The following is a 25,740-nucleotide window of genomic DNA, read 5'->3' as shown; positions in this document are numbered from 1 at the left end:
TTACCCCTGAAAATAATGAAAATATTCACTTGCATTAATTTTTGGATATCATTCAAGTCTATGGTGCAAGGAAATTGGCAGTATTTTTCTCTCCTTACAAGGTAGGACAGACAGAATGGAGATAGGGTGAGGGAAAAGAAAAGAAAAACCTAATCAAGGCCAAGAACTTTTTCAAACAGCCTATCCAAGATGGCACCTGCATGGATTAACAATAAATTATCTTTTTTTTTTTTAACTTGAAACTGAAAGCAAAAGTAACTTTTTTTTTGTAACTCTTTATTTAATGACACTAAAAATACAAAGACAAATAAACAAGAAAAGAAGAGTAAAGTGACACTATGCGAGTTCATATACAAAGTAAACAAACATTTAGTCCTCACAATAAAGGCATCTCCAAGCCCAATATTGTATCCACATGAACTCATATTTTCATGGAGTATCATGAAGGGAATGGGACAGGTGTTCCATAATGGCAACTTCAGCTATCACCCTCTTCCAATGCTCAAACTGCGGTTTTGACTTCCAAAAATATGCAAGGTTATCCTGGCAGTGTGCAGTAGATGATCAAAATGTAACTTTTGAGCAGTCATCATTTTGTTCCCTTATGTCTTTGCTGGATTTCAGACAAAGAGAATGTGCATCTGAAATTATCTCTCAGGGACATAGAGATCACTGAAAAAAAATTGGGAAAAGAAATAAAGAGAAACTTAAAGCAGTATGTGCTGGGCTTTTTGCTTGTTGTCACAGTGTCACTATCAGAGCAGACAACAGCTATTTATTCTGTCTGTTAACTGTTACACAGTTACTGCAAACTGAACAGACAGGAGTAAGAGCGTGTTTCTGTATGAAGCACAAAGATATCTTTTTTTTTTTTTGTTTAACAGCTGCAGTGTATCGGACCTCTGACCAAGTAAAACTCCAGTCTCTCTCCTTTGCTTTTTCTCACTATATATATGGTAAAATAAGTCAGTATATGGTTAGGAAAAAAACTGAAAGGAGCAGCTGAAAAAGTAAAGAGTTTACATCAGGCATTGAGGTTGTTTAAAAATACCATTTTGGAAACCAGACCAGATGTATTTCATGCAGTAGGAAAGGTGTAAGGAAGGCCAAACCACTACCAGCATGTTTAAAGGTGAGGTGAGAGAGGCTATAATAGTTAAATAACATCTTTCATAAAATTGAAAAGGAATCCAAATAAAGACAACAGTAAACAGTATAAGCACTGGCAAGTTAGATGCAAAGCATTGATTATGAAGGCAAAAAGAGAATTTGAAAAGAAACTGCTGTGAAGTAAAAACTCATAATAAACAAATTTTCAGGTAACATTCAAAGTAAAAAGCTTGTGAGAAGGCCGGTTGGACCATTAGATGATCAAGGGGTAAAAGGAACACTTAGGGATGACAAAGCTATAGCAAATATAGGAAAACAATTGCTTTGCTCTTCACTGAGGAAGATATAAGAGATACCCATGCCAGAAACTGTATTCAGCAAAACTGAATGAAATCTCATTGTATTCTAGAGGATGTAATAGGGAAAATTGACAAGCTAAATAGTAGCAAATTACTTGGACCAAAGGGTATACATCGACAGTGAGGAAAGAAGTGAAAAATGAAATTGCAGTCTTGCTATTAGTAAATTGTAAACTATCATTAAAATTGTATATAGTAGCTGAAGACTGAAGGGTTCCCAATGAAACACCAATTTTTAAAAAGGGTTCAAGGGGTGATCCAGGAAACCACAGACCAATGAGTCTGGTGTCTGTGCCAAGCAAAATGATAGAAACTATCATAAAGAACAAAATTGCTAGACATATAAATAGGCATAGTTTAATGAGACAAAGCCAACATGGATTAAGCCAAAGGAAATCTTGTCGTACCAATTTGCTACATTTTTTTTGAGGGTGTAAATAAACATGTGATAAAGGTGAGCCAGTTGATATAGTGTATCTGGATTTCCAGAAAGCGTTTGAGAAAGTACCTTATGAGAGACTTCTTAAGAAATAAAAAAAGTCATAGGATAGGTGCAGTGTCCTGTTGTGGATTGAGAACTGGTTAAAAGATAGAAAACAGAGATTAAGGCTAAATTGCAAATCTTCCCAATGGAGAAAGGTGGAGTGACTCAGGGATCTGTTCTGTGACCACTGCTTTTCAATATATTTATAAATGACCTGGAAATGGGAACATAGAAACATAGAAATGATGGCTGAAAAGAGCCAACGATCCATCCAGTCTGCCCAGCAAGTTTCCTATGGTAGTATCTGTCACGCCGTGCAGGTTACCCCCATGTATCAGTCATTTTTGATTGATGTACTTTGCTTATGGAACTGGCCATAGAATCAGTCCTGTGTGTTTTCCTTAATGTCTGCGCATTAGTACCCCAAATTGTAAAAAAGTTATGGCTCATGTTGGTTGTCTCTGAATCCAAATTTCTCTACCTTTTCACCATCCCTCCCCTCCCCCCCCCACCTTTGAGGCAGAGAGCGATATTGCAGTTGTATCAAAAGCATCCAGGCTTATTGTTTTTTTGTTGTTTTTTTTTGCAAAATCATTTTTATTGCGAAGACGTGTATTTCCACAATCACGAAGAAATATGCAGAAAACAACAATACCAACAGGGTAATGATCGATACAGTGGCTATCATATTCTCTTTAAAAAATTACCTACCCCTGTTATCAGACTGAATTCCCCAACTGATCAACACTCCCAGCAAACAGACTTACCAGTCACACCTCACATATTCCACCCATACCACCACCTCAATCAACACGCACAACCACTCCCCCCCCCCCCCCACCCCCTACTGTTAAGGCTAGTAACTGCTGATATATGCTGGTTACCCCCCATGTTTATCAGCTCTGCAGACCATAAAAGTCAGGGACATCGTTGGTTGCTGTCTAAATCTAATTTCCCTCTTCCCCTGCTGTTGAAGAAGAGAGCAATGCTGGAGATGAATTAAAAGTATCAAGGCTTATTGGTTAATGCTAGTAACTTCCACACCAACAAGTTACCCCCATGAATGAAAGCTTTCATCAGTTTCTTTAGGACTTGGCTGAAGAAGCAGCCATGTGCTTTTTCCCTTATGTCCGCGCAACAGTATCCCAGACCATGGAAGCTGGGGCCCTCGGTTGTCGTCTGAAGCCAGTTCCTCTTAACCCCCTGCTGTTTAAGTGGGGAGAAATGTTGCAGTTGCAGCATTAAAGCATATTGGTTAAGGATAGTAACCTCCATGCCTTCTGTTAAGGATAGTAACCATGGTACCAGCAAGCTACCATCCTGCACACTTATCTCATTTCCATCTTCTAGCCTTTAGGGATCCACAGTGTTTATCCCATGCCCCTTTGAATTATTTGACTGTTTTCTTCTTCACCACCTCCTCTGGAAGGGCATTCCAAGCCTCCACCATTCTCTCTATGAAGAAATATTTCCTGACATTGTGTTGCGGTGCCTGGCCATGGCAGCACCCGGCCAGTCCCCCTACCTCCTTTGTTTGCCCGACACGACGGCCCTACCTCCGCAGCAGGCCGCAAATGCTGGACCGCGCAGCTCGAGCAGTGTCTTCCTCCCAGCCAGCGTCGGGGCCTCCCCTGACGAGCGTGCATGGGAGGCCCTGCCTCTTAAAGGGGCCACGGCAGGAGAATCAACCCGGCCCCAGAAGATGACGTCTGCTAGGAGGGGTATTTAAACCCCACAGCTGCACACTCACATTGCCTTTGCAACAGGACTTCTCTGTTGCTGCCTGGCTGAGTTCCTGCCTTGCCTCTGTTTTCCTATCTTGCCTCCAAAGTTCCTGCCCTACTCCAGTTCCTGTCTTCGTTCCTGTACCCAGACCTCAGCTTGATCTCCAGGGTTGACCTCGACTCGTCTTCTCATCTCTGCTTGTCTGCTGCCCATCCTGACCTTTAGCTTGTGTCTTCGTTCCACTTCTTCGCTGCCTGCCCCAGATCTTCTGCCTGGACTTCATTCTGCCTCTTCATGGAGTTTCGGTTCCTGTCTCACTGGGTGAACGCTCTGAGTACCAGCTCCTTGGGGGCTCTCCTGCATTCATAGGCTATCCGCTCCTTGGAGGGCCATCCTGCCTGATCCCTTGGAACCATTCTGTGTGAGTACTTCTTTTCACCAGCGCCACCTCCCGGAGACGAGTTCCATTGGGGGCAGTCCCTCGGTGGTCATCACCACTCGCTCCGGCTCAAAGGTCCACAACCATAACACATTGGTTATGAATTGTCTCCCCTGGAGTTCCATTTCGTGACCCCTGGATCTATTGTTTTCTTTTCAATGGAAAAAGTTCAAAGTTCATACAACATTGAAACCTTTTAGTATCTGAAAGTCTGTATCATATCTCCCTGCACCTCCTCTCTTCCAGGGTATACATATTCAGATCCTTCAGCCTCTCTTCATAGATGTTCCAATACAGACTAGGGGTGTGCATTCGTTTTGAACGCATATGTAAAACGCAACTTATTTTTTTTTTAAACTTAAAAAAGTGATGATGCGCAACGCATCGCGATTTTCAACTTATTCAACATAGCTATGTTGAATACGTTGAACCTAAATAAACACTTAAACCCCCCACCCTCCTGAACCCCCCAAGACTTACCAAAACTCCCTGGTGGTCCAGCGGGGAGTCAGGAAGCCATCCCTGTATTCCTTTGCAAGGAGCACGTGATGATGGCGTCACGTCGGAGTGACGTGGACGTCACGTGCTCCTCGGCGCCTCCACTCCGGGACCCCCGTTGGACCCAACCGGAACTTTTGGCCAGCTTGGGGGGGCCTCCTGACGTGACGTCCGCGTCACTCCGACGTGACGCCGACGTCACGTGCTCCTCGCAAAGGAATACAGGGATGGCTTCCTGACTCCCCGCTGGACCACCAGGGAGTTTTGGTAAGTCTTGGGGGGGGATTAAGGAGGGTGAGGGGTTTAAATTTTTATTTAGGGAACCGGTGAACGTATGGACAGACCCTCAACTTATGGAATTCTCCATATGTCCATATTGAATGAAATTGACCCTCAACTTCAACTTATCAACTTATCTATGCAAACTTTTTGTCTGCACATCCCTAATACAGACCCCATTCCAGTTTTTTCATCCTTCTCTTGACCGCTTCCACCCTGTCTCTATCCTTTTTTAGATGTGGGCTCCAGAACTGAGTGCAATACTCCAGGGGAGGCTTCACCAAGGAGCTGTACAAGGGCATCTTCACCTCCATTTTCTTATTGGTTATTCCTCTTTCTATGCAGCCAAGCATTCTTCTGGCTTTAGTTATTGCATTGTATTATTAGTTTGACATCTTCAGATCCCCAGACACTATCACCCCAAGATCCCTCTTAGTCTGTGCACATCAGTCTTTCACCCCATCACATACAGCTCATTTGGATTAACGTATCCCAGAAGCATGACTCTGCACTTCTTGGCATTGAATCCCAATTTCCAAATCTTTGACCACTCTTCCAGCTTTCTTAAATCACTTTTCATTCTCTCTATTCCTTCAGGCATGTCCATTCTTTTTCAGGTCTTAGAATCATCTGCAAATAGACTTACTTTACCTTCTATCCCTTCCGCAATGTTGCTCACAAAATTATTGAACAGAACCAGTCCCAACACAGCTCTCTCTTCAGACTAGGATCCATTTATCATTACACGCTGTCTCCTATCAGTCAACCAGTTTATAATCCATGCTACCACCTTGTTGCTCACACCCAAGCTTCTCAGTTTATGACATGGTACGATATAGTACTGGCAGAGCCGCAGTTAGAATGTGCAAAGTTGACTGAACCATGATTGGCTCACTCTACTGGATGTGGCATGGTGGATAAAAATCTCCAGAGGGTTCTGGACTTTGCTCTTCACTTTTATGTTGAGGAGTGTATTGGGAGCATCAGTGAAGTTTGATGATGCCCCGATGTGCATGGAGGCGTTTTGTGCACTGGCCGCTTCGGGTGCATCTGGTCAAATCACGTTGGGTGTTCAGTGCTATCCTGTTTTGGATGCTTCAAGGCATTCAGGGTGTTGAGCGCTAGGGATGTGAATCGTTTTTGAACTATTAAAATTATCGTCCAATAATTTTAAAATCATTCTAAACCGTTAGAGTACACGATACAATACAAATGCCCACGATTTATCGTCAGGAGCATTTATATTGTATCGTTAAATAGGGCACGGGAATTATTTGGGGGAGGGTGGGAAAACCGGCACACCAACACAACCTCTAAACCCACCCCGACCTTTTAAAACAAATTCCTTACACTCCCCCACCCTCCCGAACCCCCCCCCCAAAATGTTAAATTACCTGGTGGTCCAGTGGGGGGGGGACCCCCCGCATGATCTCCCGCTCTCGGGCCATCGGCGCCATTTTGGCTACCACTGATAAAAAGGCGCCGATGGCCCGAAAATAAAAACCCACCCCAACCCTTTTTAAATTACCCCTTTGCTTCTCCCACCCTCCCGACCCCCCCAAAAACCTTTTAGATGTACCTGGTGGTCTAGCGGGGGGTCCAGGAGCCATCCCTTCAATCGTGCCGGTGCCGGTGCTGGAGGTTTCAAAATGGCGGCGATCGCCTTTGCCCTTACCTTGTCACAGGGAGCGACGGTCGCTCCCTGTGACAAGGTAAGGGCAAAGGCGATCGGCGCCATTTTGAAACCTCCAGCACCGGCACCGGCACGATTGAAGGGATGGTTCCTGGACCCCCCGCTAGACCACCAGGTACATCTAAAAGGTTTTGGGGGGGTCGGGAGGGTGGGAGAAGCAAAGGGGTAATTTGAAAAGGGTCGGGGTGGGGTTTTTTTTCGGGCCATCGGCGCCTTTTTATCAGTGGTAGCCAAAATGGCGCCGATGGCCCGAGAGCGGGAGATCACGCCGGGGACCCCCCCCCCACTGGACCACCAGGTAATTTAACATTTTTTTTGGGGGGGGGTCGGTGGGGTTTTGTTTATCTGCTCAGGCCTCACTAAAAATTTAACAATGTGAATTGGAATCGGAACCATTCCAATTCACAATCTCTAACGATCCGATTTTTCCCTCCCACCATCCGAACCTGATCGTTAAGACGATCAGGCACACGATTCACATCTCTATTGAGCGCTATCTTTTTGACATGCCCCAATGACACCGATATGGTCAACGTGGAGCACTTTGAATGCATTGATGTCACTGAAGTAGTTAGCTTCAGGTGTTTTTCCTGCTTCTTCAATGCCTCTTCAGTGCTTGAGGTCTTGTGTTTCTCTGAAGCAGTGGGCCTCAAATGCGATGGCTTTTTCTAGTGTTGCATTGAGGTGTATGTCAATTGAGCCCCTTTCAGATTTTTTTGTAGTTACTTTATCTCCCCCTTCTCTCTTCCATTTTTGTCAAGACTCTGAGTGTCTGGGCGGCATCGTGTGAAGAGCTGATTCTCACTACACTGCCTGAGGAATGGGATGCATTGACTGTGAGTTACTCAGGCCTGACATAGCTCCTCTATTTTCCTCACTCTTTTTCTTTGAGCTCATAGGGACATTCTACCACAGGCTGGACAGCCGGGATGTTCATGATCAGCGTGTATGTCTGTACCGACATTAATCACCTGCATTTATAGGCCTTGAAGCCACTTACCAATTTCTTGCTGGTCATCACCAAAGAAAGGATCAGGCATAAAACTTTTTTTTTTTTGTTTGATGACACTGAAAAGTGATGTTTGGGGACTGCATAAGAAGTGGATATAAAAGATAAAATGGAGAAATTGAGACACAAGGTGAGGTCAAAATCTGAGGAGAAAGAGAGAAATCTGTCCATGCTCCCATGAAAAGACTGAAGAGATTGCAAGGCGCTGGCCACATTAAAACTACCATACATGCTCAGTACCCATAGTACCTGAATGTAATCTGCTATAAAGTGCGAAAAAGCAGAATGTAAAAAATAAACTAGAGCAAAAAGCTCTACTGGCAATGAGAGAGAAGTCTGATTTCTGCCAACAGAGGGCACCAATCAAGAGATCATGACTAATTCAGATTACTTATCAAAGGAAACTTATTACCAAGTTGGGGGGGGGGGAGTATTTTTGTGTTTCTCTCATTCTGGCAAAGAAACATATCCTGTCCTATTTGAATACTGCAGAATTACCAATGTTTCAACTTTGGAAATCCACTATTCTCCACCAGGATTCTACTGAACTATTGAGACAGATTTTTATAATCATAAATCATTTTTAATGTATTTATCCATATATGGAATGCTTTTTATTATGATTTGTTATTTGTGATATGTTGCCATAACTGGAGGTTTGGTATGAGTGTTTGGATGAAACAAGTGTCATGTGGGGGATATACTGAAATGGTGAATTTCATGAATATGTTGTAACTTGTTTAATAGTTATATGCTATGGTTTTGACCATATGCTGTTTTTTCATGGCTCTGGTCATGATTTTTAAATTAAATAAACATTTGGAAAAAAATACTTTAATTTTCAGAACCTTCTCAACCACATAGCACACATTTACTTAACTTGTCACCAGCATAACAATTTCATAAGTGATTATCAAATAATTATAACTTTAACATCTACATATTCTAGAGGGAAAACAAAATCTATACATCTGTGTTTTCTAAGAAAGTGATCTTTTGTTTCCTTTACATATGATAGTGCACCTTGAAATTCTGTAGGCCCTTGCGCAAGTTGTCCATGTTTGCCCACCAAAGTAGAAATGAACGTAGCTGGTGGGTTACTTGAATTGGATAATGTAGTGGTTGAATGGCTTGGATCCATTGTGATTTTAGAGTTCATTGGGTAACCCTCATAGCTAGCCGTGCCACAGGAGTGACATGAACTGTGGAGGCCATATGGCCTAGTAAGGTTAGAAACTGATGAGCTGTCGCTTGTTTTTGTGAGTAAATGGTTTTTGCCATGAGTGAAAGTGTCTTTGCCTGATTTTCGGGTAGAAAGGCTCTTGATAGGATAGTGTTCAAGTCTGCACCTATGAATTGAAGTAGGTGAGATGGAGTAAGGTGGGATTTTTGATAATTGATGAGAAAACCCATGGAGTGAAGTAGGGAAATCGTTTGACTTAGAGAAGTGAGAGCTCCCTGTTGAGAGTGACTTTTGATGAGCCAGTCGTCTAGATATGGAAAGACATGGACACTTTGTTTGTGCAAGTGTCCTGCTATTACTGCCAAACATTTTGTGAATACTCTGGGAGAAGAGGCTAGTCCGAATGGCAGAACTCTGTACTGGAAATGTTGATGCCCCACCATGAAGCGGAGGTATTTCCGATGAGGAGGGAATATTGGAATGTGAGTGTAAGCATCTTGAAGATCCAGAGAACAAAGCCAATCTCCTGTTTGAAAAAGTGGAAGCATGGTGCCTAGAGAAAATCTCAACAAATTTATTTCTTCAGAAATTTGTTGAGATTTCTGAGGTCTAGGATGGGATGTAGGCCTCCGGTTTTCTTTGGATTGAGGAAATAACAGGAGTAGAATCCTCTGCCCTGCTGAGTCCGGGGCATTAGCTCTACAGCCCTGGCTCTCAGAAGGATGGATAATTCTGCTGTAGAGAAAATATCGGTGGAGATTCTGGTGGAATTGAGAGGAAATTGAGTTTGTAACCTCGATAGACTATGGAGAGTACCCATTGCTGATGTAATTCTTAGCCAATGATTCTCAAAATAGGATATTCTGCCTCCTACTGGTAGGTCTGGTCAAGGATTTAGGAGCTGGTTTTGTTCTCTGGTTTGTGTTTCAAAAACCCGCAGCTGGCCTTGTCTGTGGAGGAGGTTGTGGGCGAGTAGTTCTCGGTTGTCTGGCTTGGGAATGTTGCGGCCTAGTGGACCTGCCCCTAGATGCTTGGGGGTAGTACCGTCTTTGCCGGTAGTATGGGCACCTGGGTTCTCTTCTGGGAGGATGACGAGGAGGCTGTGTAGAGGGTTCTTGTGGGACCTGTGACAACTGACGTAAGGTCTCTGTATGTTCTTTTAGTTGTTGCACAGCATCCTGGACCTTTGAACCAAAAAGGTTATCCCCAACACATGGCAAGTCAACAAGTTTGTCTTGGACCTCAGGCCTAAGTTCAGAGGCCTTAAGCCATGCCCATCGTCGAGCACTAATCCCAGCAGCTGCTGTTCTGGAAGCCATCTCGAAACTATCATAGGCCACCCCGACTTCATGTTTCCTGGCCTCTAGGCCTTTATGAACTATGGTCTGTGCTGCTTCCTGAAATTGTGATGGTAAAGATGTGGTGAATTTCTCCATCTGCTTCCACAGATTCCTCTGATACTGTGTCATGTAAAGTTGATAAGAGGAAATTTTGGCATTCAGGATAGCCCCTTAATACACCTTCCTACCCAGGGAATCGAGAAATCTGTTATCTTTTCCTGGGAGGGTTGGACGAATACGTTTGGATTTCTTCTGTGCAGATTCCACTACCATGGATTGGTGTGGTAACTGTGATTTTTGATATCCCGGAGCAGCCTGCACTAAGTATGTGGTGTCTACTCATTTGTTGACAGCAGAGACAGAACATGGGTGCTCCCAGATACGATGCTGGAGATCCAGAAGTACCTCATGTATTGGGATAGCTAAAACTTGTTTTGGTGGGTCAACAAACTGAAGTACTTCCAAAGTTTGTTGCCTTGTATCTTCTTCTGCCACCAATTTAAAGGGGATGGTATCTGCCATCTCTTGTATGAAGGTGGAAAATGACAAATCCTCTGGTGGGGACTTTTTTCTTTGTTCTGGAGGTGAAGGTTCTGACATGAAGTCCTCAGAGGATGTATCAGTATGATCATCGTCCCAGGTGTCATCCGGATCATCCCTGTATGGAGAAAGTAGGGAAGATCTGGGTGGATGATGAAGGCCCGAAGGTCCTGATTGTGGAGCATCTGATGGAATTACTGGAGAAGTGTCTTCTAATGTTTTTGGTGGAAGGGCATCGATGACATCTTGGTATCTTTTCAAGAGACGTTGAAAAAATGCCAAGTCATGTTGTTCTGGAGCTTCTGATAGCGGCTGCATCAATGGCATGGTAGTTGGTATCGATGCAGGTGTCGATGGAAGTGCTAGCAATGGTGTTGAAGAGGTTAACGGTGCTGGCATCGAGACTGGCCTCAATGAACCCATCGTTATCTGTGCGTAGATAGACGTCGATGCCATAATCAACCTCGGTGCGGGCATCAAATTCGAGCCTGGCACCAGCATTGGCATCGATACCAGCATCAGTGTTTCCACCAGCATAGGTAAGTTTACCGGCATCGGTGCTGCGGTCACCGGCATCGGTGGGAGCGCCGGAGTTGCTTGTTGTTCCTGAAGAGCCTAGATGACCGCTTGTCTGATAAGGACAGACAATTCCGGCGTTTTAACTGATGGAGTCAGAGCAGTTGTGCACGGTGGCGGAGGCTGTGATGGCAGATCCTGCACAGGGCCCTGTGGAGGTTCTGGTGTCTATGGTTCATGAGAAACAGGCCCAGGCGTGGTAGGAAACGAGATATCTTGGCTCCATGGCCATTTTGCCATCGATTCATCCGGGGAAAGAGAAGACTCCGACGTCGATGGACGTCGGTGTCGATGACGATATTTTGTCTTGTGTTGATCGATGGACTTCAGCGATGCCGTCGATGACGCCGGGGAAGGATGGTCTCCCGATTCTCCCGGGCGATGTTTTTTGAGTAAGACCCATTTAGTAGCTCCGGCTGGAGATGATTTTGATGACGTCGAGGGAGATGGAAGGTGTTGAAGGTGAAACAAATGTTCCATTTTCTCTTGACGAGCTTTTCTTCCTTTTACTGTCATCTCTGCACATTTTGGACAGGTGTTAACGTCGCGTTTTTCACCGAGGCACATCACACACTCAAGGTGTGGGTCGGTGATGGACATTGTCTGGTTACATATAGGGCATTTTTTGAAGCCCGTAGACATTTTTGATCGACAGCCGTCGATGAGAAAAAATGAGAACCCCAAGAGATCCCGATGGGAGAAAATATGTTTTGAGAAATATGACTTTTCAGTCAGAAATTGTTGTGAGAGACTCGCAATGGCTCCTGCTCCGCAATACCTACAGCAGTGCGGAAAAACGAAGACTGAAGAGAGACCCCTGTGGCAGAGAATATCATGGCATGCTGGGCATGCTCAGTGGGCTCAAAGTGCCAGTCAAACGTTTCTAGAAACTTTGACAGAAAGTTTTCCCGCACTAGGGCTCCGTCAGTGATGTCACCCATATGCGAGGACTAGCATTCTGCTTGTCCTGGGATAAAGTTCTTTTTCACTCAATGCACAATTAAACTCTGGAATTTGTTATCAGAGGCTGTGGTTAGTGCAGTTAGTATAGCTGTGTGTAAGTTCTTGGAGGAGAAGTCCATTGCCTGCTATTAAGTTCACTTAGAGAATAGCCACTGCTATTACTAGCAACAGTAACATGGAATAGACAGTTTTTGGGTATTTGCCAAGTTCTTATGGCCTGGATTGGCCACTGTTGGAAACAGGATGCTGGGCTTGATGGACCCTTGGTCTGACCCAGTATGGCATGTTCTTATGTTCTTATAAAATGGATTACCTAGCTGGCTAAAGTTAGCTGGATAAATTATATGGAATTTTATTGGGATAAATGTGCTATTCCCTTACTAAAGATATCCAGCTAACATTAGCAGGATAATTTTAAACCTAACCAGATATTTTTTTAATATAGCCAGTTAGATGTAAATTTATCTGGTTACAGTTTGCCAGATAACTTTATCATTAAAAGGCTACATTTAGTTATTTATTTATTTAGTAATTTTTATATACCGATAACCATTTGTACATCGTATTGGTTTACATGGAACTAAGAATGCATCACCATGAAAAGGTGAGGCCTTTACAAGGAACATGGAACAACAAATTGGTTAAAAAGCTTATATAAGGAACATGATACAAAATTAATTGTATTAGGAGACATTGTTTCGTTATTTACAGTTGACATTGAGGAGTAACAGATGATCGGGAGTGGAATTGAGGAACAAACAAAGTTTAACGTTATTATGGAGATTTTGCAAAAGGCAAGATAGAGAAAAAAGGTAAAAAAAATTGATTAACTGGATAAATAATAGAGGCAAAAGCATATCGAAAAAGTAGATATTTACATGAGGACGAACATAGTGATATCATGGTAATTACAGATCTGAGGATTTACAATTCAGTGGGAGGAACTTGCAGGAAAGGCTTGTAAAAACAGCCAGGTTTTCAGGTTTTTTTTTTAATTTAGGGGTAGAAGTTTCTGTTCGTAGTTCTAGCGGCATGGAGTTCCATAGTGTGGGGCCTGCGAAAGAGAAAGCTCTTTTTATTGTGGAAGTGAGTCTGGTGGATTTGATTGAAGGGGGGAGGAGCGTTCCTTGAAGAGTGGACCGAATTGGTCTTGTGGATGTAAATGGTATGAACGGAGGGTTGATCCAGTGGAGGTTTTCATTTAGAATACTTTTGTGAATGAGGGATAGGATTTTGTATAAGATTCTTGATTTTATTGGTAGCCAATGTAAGTCCATGAGCGTGGGTGTGATATGATCTCTTTTTTTTTTAATTAGTAAGGATGCGGGCTGAGGCATTTTGTAAGAGTTGTAAAGGTTTGATCTGGGAGGAGGGGAGGCCGAGGAAAAGAGAGTTACATTAATCAATTTTAGAGAAAATAATAGCCTGTAGGACAGTGCGGAAATCTGTGAAATAAAGCAGAGGTCTAAGTTTTTTAATTGTTTGCAGCTTGAAGTAACAGTCACAGGATAGATTTGATAAAAGGTTTAAGGTTGAGTTGGTTGTCAATCATAACGCCCAGGCTGCGAGTGTGGGTGGGGAAGGTGGAGGAGGTGTGGGATAGGGGGATGGGGGTTGCAGGTTGTTTGTTGGAAATGATAAGTAGTTCCGTTTTTTGAGGATTGAGAGCTAAGTGCATGTTAGTGAGAAGGTGGTTAATAGAGTTAAGGCATGATTCCCACTTTAGAAGGACAGATTGCAGGGTGTCAGTGATCAGGAGAAGAATTTGCACATAATCTGCGTAGATGAAGTGCTTGATGTTAAGATTGGTGAGGAGATTGGATAGAGGGAGCATATATATGTTAAATAAGGTTGAGGAAAGTGAGGAACCCTGGGGGACACCTTGGTCAAGGCTAATTGGGACGGATTTATTGTTATCCATGATTACTGTGTAGTGCATATTTTGAAGGTAGGACTTAATCCAGGCTAGTGCGGTTCCTGATATTCCGATACTGATAAGAATTTTGATAAGTATGTCGTGATTGACGGTGTCGAATGCAGCGCATATATACAACATAGCTAGCAGATAGGAATTACCGGTGTCCATGCCTTTGATTATAGTGTCTGTTAGAGACAAAAGTAGGGTTTCCGTACTCCGGTGTTTCCGGAAACCATGTTGTGTGGTAGAGAGGATGTTATGTTGTTCAAGGTAGTCAGAAAGGCGATTGTTGACAAGCTTTTCTAGGATTTTCGAGAGGAATGGGAGGTTTGAGATAGGTCTGAAATTAGATAAACTAGAAGGGTCAAGGTGGGTTTTTTTAGAATGGGTTTAACTACTGCTTGTTTGAGTATGGAAGGTACTGAACCTTGTTCCAAAGAAAGGTTGAAGATGTTAGCAAGAGGCTTAGCAATTATTTTGGGAATAGAGAGGAGGAGCTTGGTTGGGATTGTTTCAGAGGGGTGCGATGATGGTCTCATTTTTTTTTAGGATGTTTTCTATTTGTAAGGAGGAGGCAGAGTCAAAGGATGAAAGTGTGGCTGACAGGTTGTTGGTATGGAGATGCACATTGTCAGGGTTGAGGGGAAATTGTGCAGAGAGAGAGGTGACTTTGTTTTGAAAAAAATAGGCTAAGTCGTTACACCATTTTTTGGAGGAGGATTCTTGTGGTTGTGTTGGGGGGATTTTGGTGAGGTTAATGATCATCGTGAAGAGAGCTTTGGCGTTGTATTGAAGGTTGTGGATTTATTTTGCATAATATTCTCGTTTAGTTTTGAGAATAGTTTTTCTGTAGTCATGCATGAGTTGGTAGTAGGTTGTTTTGGCAGCTAAAGTGGGGTGTTTCTGCCATCGTCTTTCTGAGGTCCTGAGGAGGGTTTTAAGATTTTTGAGTTCCTGTGAGTACCACGGTTTTTTGTTTACTTGGGTAGGTTTAATAGTTTTTGTCACAATAGGACAGGTTTGGTTTGCAATGTTAAGGGTGACATCAAACCAAGTGGAAGTGGCTTTGTCAGCTGACGATAGGTTGATTTGGTTAGATATGTCTGTGCATGCTGTGGTGAGGGTATCTAGGGTGCAGGCTTTTCGGTTTTCGAAGGAGTGTGGTTGGGGTGGTGGGGAGGGGGTAGAAGGTGGAAGGGCAAGTGTAGTTTTGATTATAGAGTGGTCAGACCATGGTACAGTGATGCATGATGGGGGGTTGATGGTATTGATAGCAGAGTTTGTAAAGATGAGGTCTAGGGTATGGCCAGCTTTATGTGTGGGGGAGTGGATGATTTGTTTAAGACAGCTTCAAGCGAGGAGATGAAAGCTTCACAGGAGGGAGATTGCAGGATAGAGTCAACGTGGAGGTTAAAATCTCCAAGGAGAATAGTAGGGAGATCTGGGGCAAGTGATTCAGCGAAGAATTCAATAAGTAGGGATGGATCTTTTTCGAGGAGACCAGGAGGAGTGTAAGTAAGGCAAACTTGGAGGAGTTTAGATTTGAAGAAACCAATTTCGTATCCATTAGGAAGGTTGTAATTTTGAAGTGTAAGTTTTAGTTCTTTTTATGCGATTAAGAGTAGGCCTCCACCTCTTTTCTTTTTGCGGGGTATGGAAAAGATAACATAAGTGTTAGTGGGAAGTTGGTTAAAAAGGGAGATATCTGGGGGTTTTAGCCATGTTTCAGTTATGGCACAGATTTCAGGTTTCAAATCAGTTAGTAGGTCGTGGAGAAGATGTGGTTTTTTTTGAGTGACTGGGCATTGAAGAGGAGTAATGAGATTAGTGAGAGGCCTAAACTTTGAGTGAGGGGGGATACTAGGATGGGTATTAGCCTTCTGTGTAAATGGGTGAAAAAGTTGCGGGGGGGGGGGTGAAGGATGAATTAGAAGGATAATTTCTCTGCGTATAGAGGGGGCAATTGCAAGAGACTGGTGACATTGTGATGGTTATGGGGGAAAAAAAGGCTAATGAGGGGGTAGGAGTATATAAAGGATTATAGTGAAACACAAATTAAAGACAATGAGTGTACAAAGAATGAAGCACCTGCGTGAGTGGTAAACAGATTGGGGGGGTGCTGGGTTTAAGGAGTTAAAGAACGTACGTTACTTGTAGTGAAGTTCAATCAAAATCGTTGATTTCGGTCGCTCTCGTGGTCGCACAAAGGGGCAGGCCCCTTTGTCGCGCACCTTCGGCGCGCGACACACGGCGCGCAACGCCGGAAGAGGACTGGCGCTTTAAGGCTGCGGACATCGCCGGCTGGTGAGGTCACTTGGGTGTGCTGCTCTGGGTTGGCTGGGGACCGGCGCGAAGGACGGCGGCTCGGAGGATGGAGGCGACCGGAAGATCTGCCTTGTGGTCGGCAGGGGAGCCCATGTGGGGTGAGAGCTGAGATGAATGGCCTTACCCCGACAGGCTTCAGCGCCGACTGCGCAGGCCCAGGCTTCCACCGCGATCGTCTGTGAGCGCCGAGATGAAGAAGAGCGATGCCGGAGGAGGACTGGCGCTTTAAGGCTGTGGACGCCGCCGGCAGGTGAGGTCACTCGGGTGCGCTGCTCCGGGTTGGCTGGGGACCGGCGCGAAGGATGGCTGCTCAGAGGATGAAGGCGACTGGAAGATCTGCCTCATGGTCGGCGGGGGAGCCCGTGTGGGGTGAGAGCTGAGATGAATGGCCTTACCCTCACGGGCTTCAGTGCCGACTGCAGTTAATAGGAAAAAAAATATTGTGGGCCAAATGGCCCTAACACAGCCCCTTCCCACTCCCACCTGAGCTCCAAATACATGCAGCATCTCTTCCAAACCCCTTCCATCTCATTAATAAACAAATAAAAGTGCTAGTGACAGCAGAAGCAATGAGCCCGAATAGCAGTAAGTTCCTATCATGATCCAGACTGAAGAAAGTACAGATTGAAGGTACAAAGAGGGTGAGAGGGTTAGGGGTCTGGTAGGGGTGGAGGGGAGAGGTAGGGAGGGGGAACCTGGGAGCTACTATTTGTTACAATATGACAGAACCCAGAAGAAGAGGGAAGGGGCAGGAGTCCAGTACCGGTTCTTTTATTTTAATATTTAAGAACATAAGAACATAAGACTTATCATACTGGGACAGACCAAAGGTTTCCAATATTGACCAATCCAGGTCACAAGTACCTGGCAAGATTCCAAGGGGTAGATAGATTCCAAGATGCTTATCCCAAGAATAAGTAGTGGATTTCTACAACTCTACCTTAATAATGGTTAATGGACTTTTCCTCCAGTAAGTTGTCCAAACTTTTATAAATGCAGCCACACTAATAGCTTTTACTACATCCTCTGGCAATGAATTCCAGAGCTTAATTATGTGTTGAGTAAAAAAAAATATTTTCTCTTATTAGTTTTAAATGTATCACCTAGTATCTTCATTGTATGTCCCTAATTTATGTACTCTTTGAAAGAGTAAACAATCAATTAACCTTCAATCGTTCCATTCCACTAATTTTATAGACCTCTGTCATATCTCACCCAGCTGTCTCTTTTCCAAACTGAAGAGTCCTAACCTCTTTAGCCTTACCTCATAGGGGAATTGTTCCATCCCCTTTATCATTTTGGTTGCCCTTTACTGTACCTTTTCTAATTCTTCTATATCTTTCTTGAGATGTGGTGAACAGAACTGCACACAATACTCAAGATAAGTTCGCACCATGGAGTGATACAGAGGCAGTATGATATTCTCTGTTTTATTCTCTATTCCTTTCCTAATAGTCTCTAGCATTCTATTTGCTTTATGGCTGTTGCTGCACTCTGAGCAGAACATTTCAACATATTATCAATGATGAGACCTAGATCCTTTTCCTGAATGGGGACTCCTAATATGGAATCTTGCATTGTGTACCTATAATTTGATTTACTCTTCCCTAAGTGGTCGATTTTAAAACCCACATGTGCATGTCCATGTGCACACGGTTCCCAGCGAGTACACATGGATGTGCCAATTTTATAACATGCACGTGTTGCCATGCATATATTATAAAATGTGATCCCTGCGTGCATATACGTGGCCAGTTTCAATATCAGTGCATGCATGTGCGGGCAGGTGTCATCTAACGTGCACAATGGGGGGAATTTTCTAAAGAAACATGTGGCAACGCAACAGGGCATTCCCCAGTTCCCTCCCAGTCTGCTCCAATTAAGGAGCAGTCTGGGAGGGAACGTACCTATCCCCCTAACTACCCTTCCTACCTTTTCCCCTCTCCTCCCTGACCCCTAACCCTTACCTAGCTAGCTTAAATTTTTTTGATTAAGTTACTTCTGCTTCTTTGGAGCAGATGTAATTTCAGCACGCCAACAGGCTGCCAGTGCATGCTTTCCTGGGACAGGGCCTAATGGTTTCTAAAATGCACTTGGCATGCGACCGGCCTGACCATGCATGTATCTCCCAGATTTTATGTATACCGGGTTTTTTAAAATTCGGGTGTAAGCGCATAGCTTGGCACTTTGCCATGTTAAATTAAATTTGTCATTTGCATACCCAGTCTTCCAGTTTTTCAAGGACCTCTTGCAATTTCTCACAATCCTCTTTTGATTTAACAACTTTGAATAATTTTGTGTCATCGGCAAATTTGATCACCTCAATCATTGTTCCCATTTCTAGGTCATTTCAGAACAGATCCCTTGGTTATTCCAGTATTCACTGATTTCTATTGGAAAAATTTACCATTTAGCCCTACTCTCTGTTTTCTATCTTTTAACCAGTTCATACTTCACAATGGAACACTGCCCCACATCCCATATATTTTTTATTTCCTAAGAAGTCTCTCATAATGGAATTTCTCAAATGCTTTCTGGAAATCCAGATACACTATATCAACTGGCTCACCTTTATCCAATTGCTTATATATGCCCTAAAAAAAAATGAAGCAGTTTAGTGAGGCAAGACTTCCCTTGGCTAAATCCATGATGGCTTTGTCCCATTAAGCTATGCCTGTCTACATGCAGCAATTTTGTTCTTTATAATCATTTCTACCATTTTGGCTGGCACAGATGTCAAATTCTCTGGTCTGTAGTCTTCTGGATCATCCTTTGAGCCTTTTTCAAAAATTGGCATTACATTGGCAATCTTCCAATCTTCAGGTATTACAGATGATTTTAAGGTGGGATATATCCAAATATACAGGAGGAGCAGAGCAGCACTCCAAATATTAGTATACAGTCCACAGGGAGTGCAAAGAGGATACAGGTCCAATGGTTTTATCATCAAAGAGTTTATTTTAAACGTTCAAGTAGGCCACTCCTATTTTCATAACATGCACAAGTAAATAACTGCTTCAGGGTCCCCCGACACGGACCCCGTGTTTCGCCCGAAGGCTGCGTCGGGAGGGACAATCTATAAATTTAACAATGGCCAGAAGAAAACAACAAAACATAAGTGTTAAAAGTGATGGACCAATTTAAGGGTACAGAGTATATCTATTGACGCCGGAACACATACCTTAAAGTAAGCTGAGGGATTCACACAGCTGAATCGGCAAGGAGAGCGGGCGGCTAGACCAAACACAGCGTTTTTAAAAGGGAATTTTGGCGCGGTTTTGTACAACCAATCAGGAAGCGAATAAGTCAGCCAATCAGGATAGGACAAACCCGACGCTCAATTAAATGGATACAGCAAATAAGTCATGCAAAGCTAAGAATTGTATTAAGAAGGATACAATAAATGCAATCATATGCCAGACAATACTATATATTAAAGGAAATATTGCCACTCAATCTCATTGTTTAGTCCTGCCGGATGCAGGCTATTGAGTGTAAAGATCCACTTCTGTTCTCTGCGGATAAGCATTTCAGAAAAATTTCCTCCCCGAGATGGCGGATGAAGCAAATCAATCACCAAAAATTTCAAATCATCCTCAGAATGCCCTGCTGTTTGCCAATGGGAGACAAGCGGTGCAGATTCACGGCCAGTACGAATGTTTGACCGGTGCTCAATGATACGAGTACGTATCTGTCTGGTAGTTTTACCCACATATAATTTTGGGCAGGGGCACAAAATCACATAAATTACTCCTCGTGAATGACAAGTAGTGGAGAATCTAAGAGACAATTTTTTATGTGCAGTGGGATGTTCAAAACTATTGGTGGAGAGAACAAAAGGGCACACTGAACATTGTCCACAAGATTGATGACCTAATGTGACAGCTAAATCATTGGTAGGATTAGATTGAAAATGTGAATGGACCAACATGTTTCTCAAATTTTTCCCACGACAAAAAGAAAAGCGTAATGGATAATTGAAAACCTCATGCAAAGATAACAGGGACCAGTGACGTTTTAAGATAGAAGTGATATTGTACACATGGGTTGAAAAAGGCAGTTCTTATGAAAATCTGCATTTTTCACTGACCTGAACCAAGCTGAAATTCACCTGGTTCAGCTTTGAGTTTGACTTCAGATTGCTCGCACACCTTTATTCATGAGCATATCTACTGTAAATTCCTGCTACAAACTAAATTTTAGCAGCCCAGACTGCTCAATTTGTATTGGAATTTAACCATGATACTCAGATTAACAATTTTGTTTTTGTAAAAAAAAAAAAAAGTGTCAAGTGTCAACAGTACAAACAGCATCTGCTTTTAAATCTTATCTAAATCGAGTTTTCAAAATTTACAACTATGCACATTTTAGGATCTATGTACTAGGAGGTCAGATAGCAACACTGCAGGCAGCACCAGTTTACCCAGGTTTAATTTAGTTTACTTTAATACAGGCCGATTCAAAAAGACACGCAGAAGAGCTGGCACTCCGTGTTGAGCGCCTGCTCTCCCGACGTGCACCCAGGCACTTCTCCTGTCAGCCACAGGTTCAGAAAACGAACGCTGGCAAAATTGAGCATCTGTTTTCCAACCTGCGGGCCGGCAGACAGCTTTTTTTTTTTTGGGGGGGACCTCCGACTTAATATCGACTTAAGTTGGAGGGTATACAGAAAAGCAGTTTTTTCTGCACACTTTCCCGGTGTTGTCCATGATTAATGCCTGCCTTGGGCAGGTGTTAATTTCTGAGAGTAAAATGTGCAGCTTGGCCGCACATTTTACTTTCAGTATCCCGGGGGGATAACTAATAGGCTCATCAACATGCATTTGCATGTGATGAGCGCTATTAGTTTTTTTTTGGGGGGGGGGGTTTGGACGTGCATTTTCCACACGCTATTACCCCTTACAGTATAAGGGGTAATAATAGCGCATGTAAAACATGCAGTCAAACGGGGGCTAAACTGTGCGCTCGGCCTAGCGCACTGTTCTGTATTGGCCTGACTATTTGTAATGCCAAATGGAATCAAAATGGGTAACAATAAAATACATAACTTTAGGATAGTGTTTTGTCAAAACAGATTCACCCTGGTAAGTTTAACCAGGTAGTGCTGAATATCAGTGCTGGCTGGATAAACCCAAGCCCCATGCAAAAATGTCCTATCCACCTTCTTTTTACTTTAAATTTTATCAAAATAAAATGTTACTCAGGTAAATTTTGCACATTGGTGAGATGAATAATTGAAATCTCAGGGTTTGTCAGGGGTAACTTAAAAATTACCCCGACAAACCTTTTTCAATATTGAACTCTAAGCATTTTTCCCATGGACACAAAAATGGGAGAAAACTTTTAGTATAAAGTCCCCAGTTTGATTGTATATGGCAGAAACAAAAACTGTAATCTTGCACAAATTGGGTAGATTTTCAAAGAAGTGCGAGGGTGTACATGTGCACGTGCTACCCGGCACGCACACATGGATGCCCGATTTTATAACATGTGCACAGGTACGCATATGTTATAAAATCGGGGGTCGACGCGCACAAGGGGTTGCACAATTGTGCACCCTGCGCGTCGACGTCCGCAGGCTTCACCCGTTCCCTCCCAGGCCACTCCCATTTCGGAGCAGCCTGTGAGGGAACTTCCCTTCCCCCTAATCTAACCTTCCAACTCCTTCCCCTAACCTATCCCTCCCCAGCCCTATCCTAAACCTCCCCCAAAATTTTATTTTACCTTCTGTGCCTGTCGGCATGCGATCCCCCAGCACAGCGGCAAATGGATTTATGTGTGTAGAGCTTTGAAAATACGGCCCACTATTCTTAATAAATTTTTTGGAAACTTTTGTAAAAATAATTAAAAGAAAAATAAAAAACATATTTTAGTAATTCCAAAGTAAACCCTAGAAAATGTGATAGCCTAACATTCATAAACATGAAAACCACAGTGACAACATTAAGGCAGTAATTATCATATGAAATAAACAAAAAATATCACGCTAATGAAGCACTTTATCATTTCCATTATCTATGCTTACACTTACCAACCTCCACAACATTAGAACAGTTGGGGTCTGTGAAGCCATCAGGACACTCACATGAAAAAGATTCTTCAGTCAAACCTGGTAAACACATGCCCCCATTTTCACATGGGTTGGAGTCACACACTTCTCCTGTGAAATGAAAGAAATAAAGATTTCACAAATGTTCCTAGAGATCTTCAGAAATAATTAACTTAATCATTAACTGGCACTATAAAAATGACCCACAATCATAAAATGAATCTACATCTAAAATATGTAGCACAGAACTTGAATAAGTACAACAATAAGAAATTGCAGTGCAGAAAATATAAGTTGTACATTAGGAATAACATTAAAAAGAATGGTGTTATCTACTGGAACAACGGTTCATACTAGATAAACATCTGTTTTGAATAGTTGATATAGCGGATCCTGCCAAGAGGCACAGGATAGGCTACAAGAAATCCGGAGATACTTTTTTGTCCTTTCCATGAATATATTTAAATGGAATACTTTCCATTAATACATTATGAAAGAACCTTTACAATTCAGAGCTTTAAAGAAAGGCTTTGATTTTATTGCACTTTTAGTTTAAATTTTGTGTTTCATTGCAGTAGGCCTTTTATTATTAAACTCTAATGAATCTCTTTAGTAGAAGCACTGATTGATTCATGGTGTATAAGATAAAAATTGTAATATCAAAAAGCAGCCATAAGAAAAAAAACAAACTACTGAATACCTCCTGAACAGAAATAATTCACATACAAGTCAATATTCAAAAGTTATCTACAGTTGCAGCCTGTTGGCTGAACAAAACTTTGAAAATTGACCAGACTACCCAGCTACAGCTAGCCCCCTAAAATTTCATTAGGTGACTAAATTTAGCCAGTCAAAATCTTTATGAACCTGGGGGGAGATGAGGTTGGGGGGAAGTTCTCATACTAGCTCTGATTTTTAGTTCTAGTTACCCAACTTGACTGGTTAAATCTAGGCATTGCATCAACAGGCCTACACTTAACTGCCAGATTCCTCCATTAGAAGGAAAATGCCCAGCAGGAGGGAAGCTCAAAAACTCTTTCTCAGCATCCCCACCCCTTCCCACTGAAATGAAAAATTTGTGCTGGGTCCAACAGCTCCCAGCACAATCACTCAACCATTTGACCTCCTTGTAAAAATTTTGTGGGGGGGGATCACCAGCACTTCTAACAATCACTCCCTCCCTATAAAACTTTTGCAGAGGCTGCCTAGCCCCCGTAGTATCCTGAGTCCCAGATGCCTTTTGCAAAATTGACAGGGGGTTGGCAACCTCAATGATTTCCTCTCTCTCTGCCACTGCTTTGTAAAAATGGCAAGGGGCTAACAGTCCCCCAGGTGATATTCCCTCCCTGCCACTGAAATCTAGAGTAGGGAGGACACCCTAGGGAAGGGGAACTGTGTTCATCAAAATATCAAAGTTTTATAAAGAGGTGACAGGAAGGCTGAATGCCTTGGAGAAGGGGGGGAGGAGTAAATCCTCCCTGTCAAAGTTTTACAAAGAGGCAGATAGGATCACACTGGGCTGGTGGCCCTCTATAGTAGTTATGTGTACAGCTGTAAGAGGACTAGTTCTGATTTCAGCACTAACCAGTTAAGATAAGGTAATAGTGTCTGAGATCCCTAAATCTAGCTGGTTAAGTTTTAGCTGGCTAGACAAAGGTTTAATTTAAAATTTAGATGAAGATAATTTGGTAAAATTAAGTATTTTTCTTACCCACTGAGGGGCCGATGCAATATAAATCGTGGAAAGCGGGCACTGAAACATCAGCGCCCATTTTCTTAATGCATGCATGTTGCCCGCAAGAGGGGCGCCATGCAAAATCCAAATTATTTATTTATTTATTTAACAGCTTTTCTATACCGACATTAAAGTACACATCATATCGGTTTACATTTCAACTAGAAGGAGGAAAATTACAATAAACAGGGAGGGGGGAAATTGGACAACTGGCAGAAGACGGTTTGAGGCTCTAAAAGTAGAGAGCATCGCACAAAATTGCAACAAGTAGGCGAGAAGGATAGCGATAACGGAACTAATTTTACAAGAAATTAGGGCGTTGCGCTAGCAAGGAGGCGCTAGGGTCAGCTGAGTGCACTGTATTGCATCAGCCCCTCAGTGTCTTTGATTATCTACCAAATAATGTTGGATCGACCAATTACATATTTTAAACATGAATTATTTTTCAGAGGAGATAGACTAGTCACTAGTCAGTGGCATTTGATTTAGGCCTGAAAAGAATACTCAGCTATACAAACTACAACAATTCAAGTTGGAACTGATAGTATCAGTTAAAAACCTTACCAAAATGGGGAATGCTATTGAACCAGCTATGAAGCGGATGCATGGAGGTGAGCTCCTGCAGGGATCTATCTGTAAAGAAAGGGAAGGGAACCTCCAGTTCTTGAGGGCTGCAAACTGAATAGGTTTTTAAGATTTCCTCAATGATTATATAGGCCAAAAATGAACATAAATTGAAGCACTGTGCATGCTAATATATCAACCAGTTTTAAGTAGATATATGGAGAATGGTAGCAGTCAAATTTGGAAAAATAGAATCAACAGCTCAAACCAGAGCCAAGCCCCCAGCCTAATCAAATATGACACCAGAAAAATACAGATATTTCCTTTTGAAAAAGCATATGCAAAAGTATATGGAATCTTATACATGAATCTTAGGAAGATAGAAAGCAAATTAAATCTAAAGTGGCAGGAATGTCAGTACAACTCAGGTCCTTTTCAGTCCAGGATGGAGGAGAATGAGGTTAAAACATGGGCACTGCAGGATACAGCAAAGAGTACAAGAAAAGGTTAAAGCACTAAAGCAGATTCAAAGATGACTGGAAGAAATGAATAGGAGTTGGAGAAACAACTTGATGGGAGAATACTGAAAGCAATGGAATACGTTTCCATAGTAGAATAATTGATGAAATTTTGAAAGCAATGGCATTTTTCTACTGTTATGGTGCTCCAAATTTAGGCTGAAGGGTTTATTTATTTAACATTTCTTGTATTTTTCATATATAAAACAACTTTTCTGTTGTGTGAAATTATTGGATTTGTTCTATGTGTATGTTATTTCGTTATTTTTTAAATCTCTGTTGTTCTATTTTATTTTATCTCATTTGTGTTATATATTGGGTACTGAATTTATTAGAATGTGTTTTGTTGAACTTGATTTGGTTGATATTATTTTATGTACTTTTATAAAGAAGATTGTTTTAGGTAGGGCTATTTTGTTTTAAGTTATTTTAT

General features: G+C 42.5%; 1 protein-coding gene across 1 annotated transcript in view; it reads right to left on the bottom strand.

Annotated features, from left to right (window-relative positions):
* EDIL3 (EGF like repeats and discoidin domains 3) overlaps positions 1–25,740 on the bottom strand; it is a 974,710-nt gene that overhangs the window by 741,642 nt on the left and 207,328 nt on the right. The window contains exon 2 of the mRNA XM_029573785.1: positions 22,473–22,601. Coding sequence (XP_029429645.1) covers positions 22,473–22,601 — 129 coding nt within the window. The remainder of the gene's footprint in view (positions 1–22,472; positions 22,602–25,740) is intronic.

Source organism: Rhinatrema bivittatum, chromosome 1 (genome assembly GCF_901001135.1).
Source record: "Rhinatrema bivittatum chromosome 1, aRhiBiv1.1, whole genome shotgun sequence".
Lineage (NCBI taxonomy): Eukaryota > Metazoa > Chordata > Amphibia > Gymnophiona > Rhinatrematidae > Rhinatrema > Rhinatrema bivittatum.
This window is presented reverse-complemented; position numbering and strand designations above follow the sequence as displayed.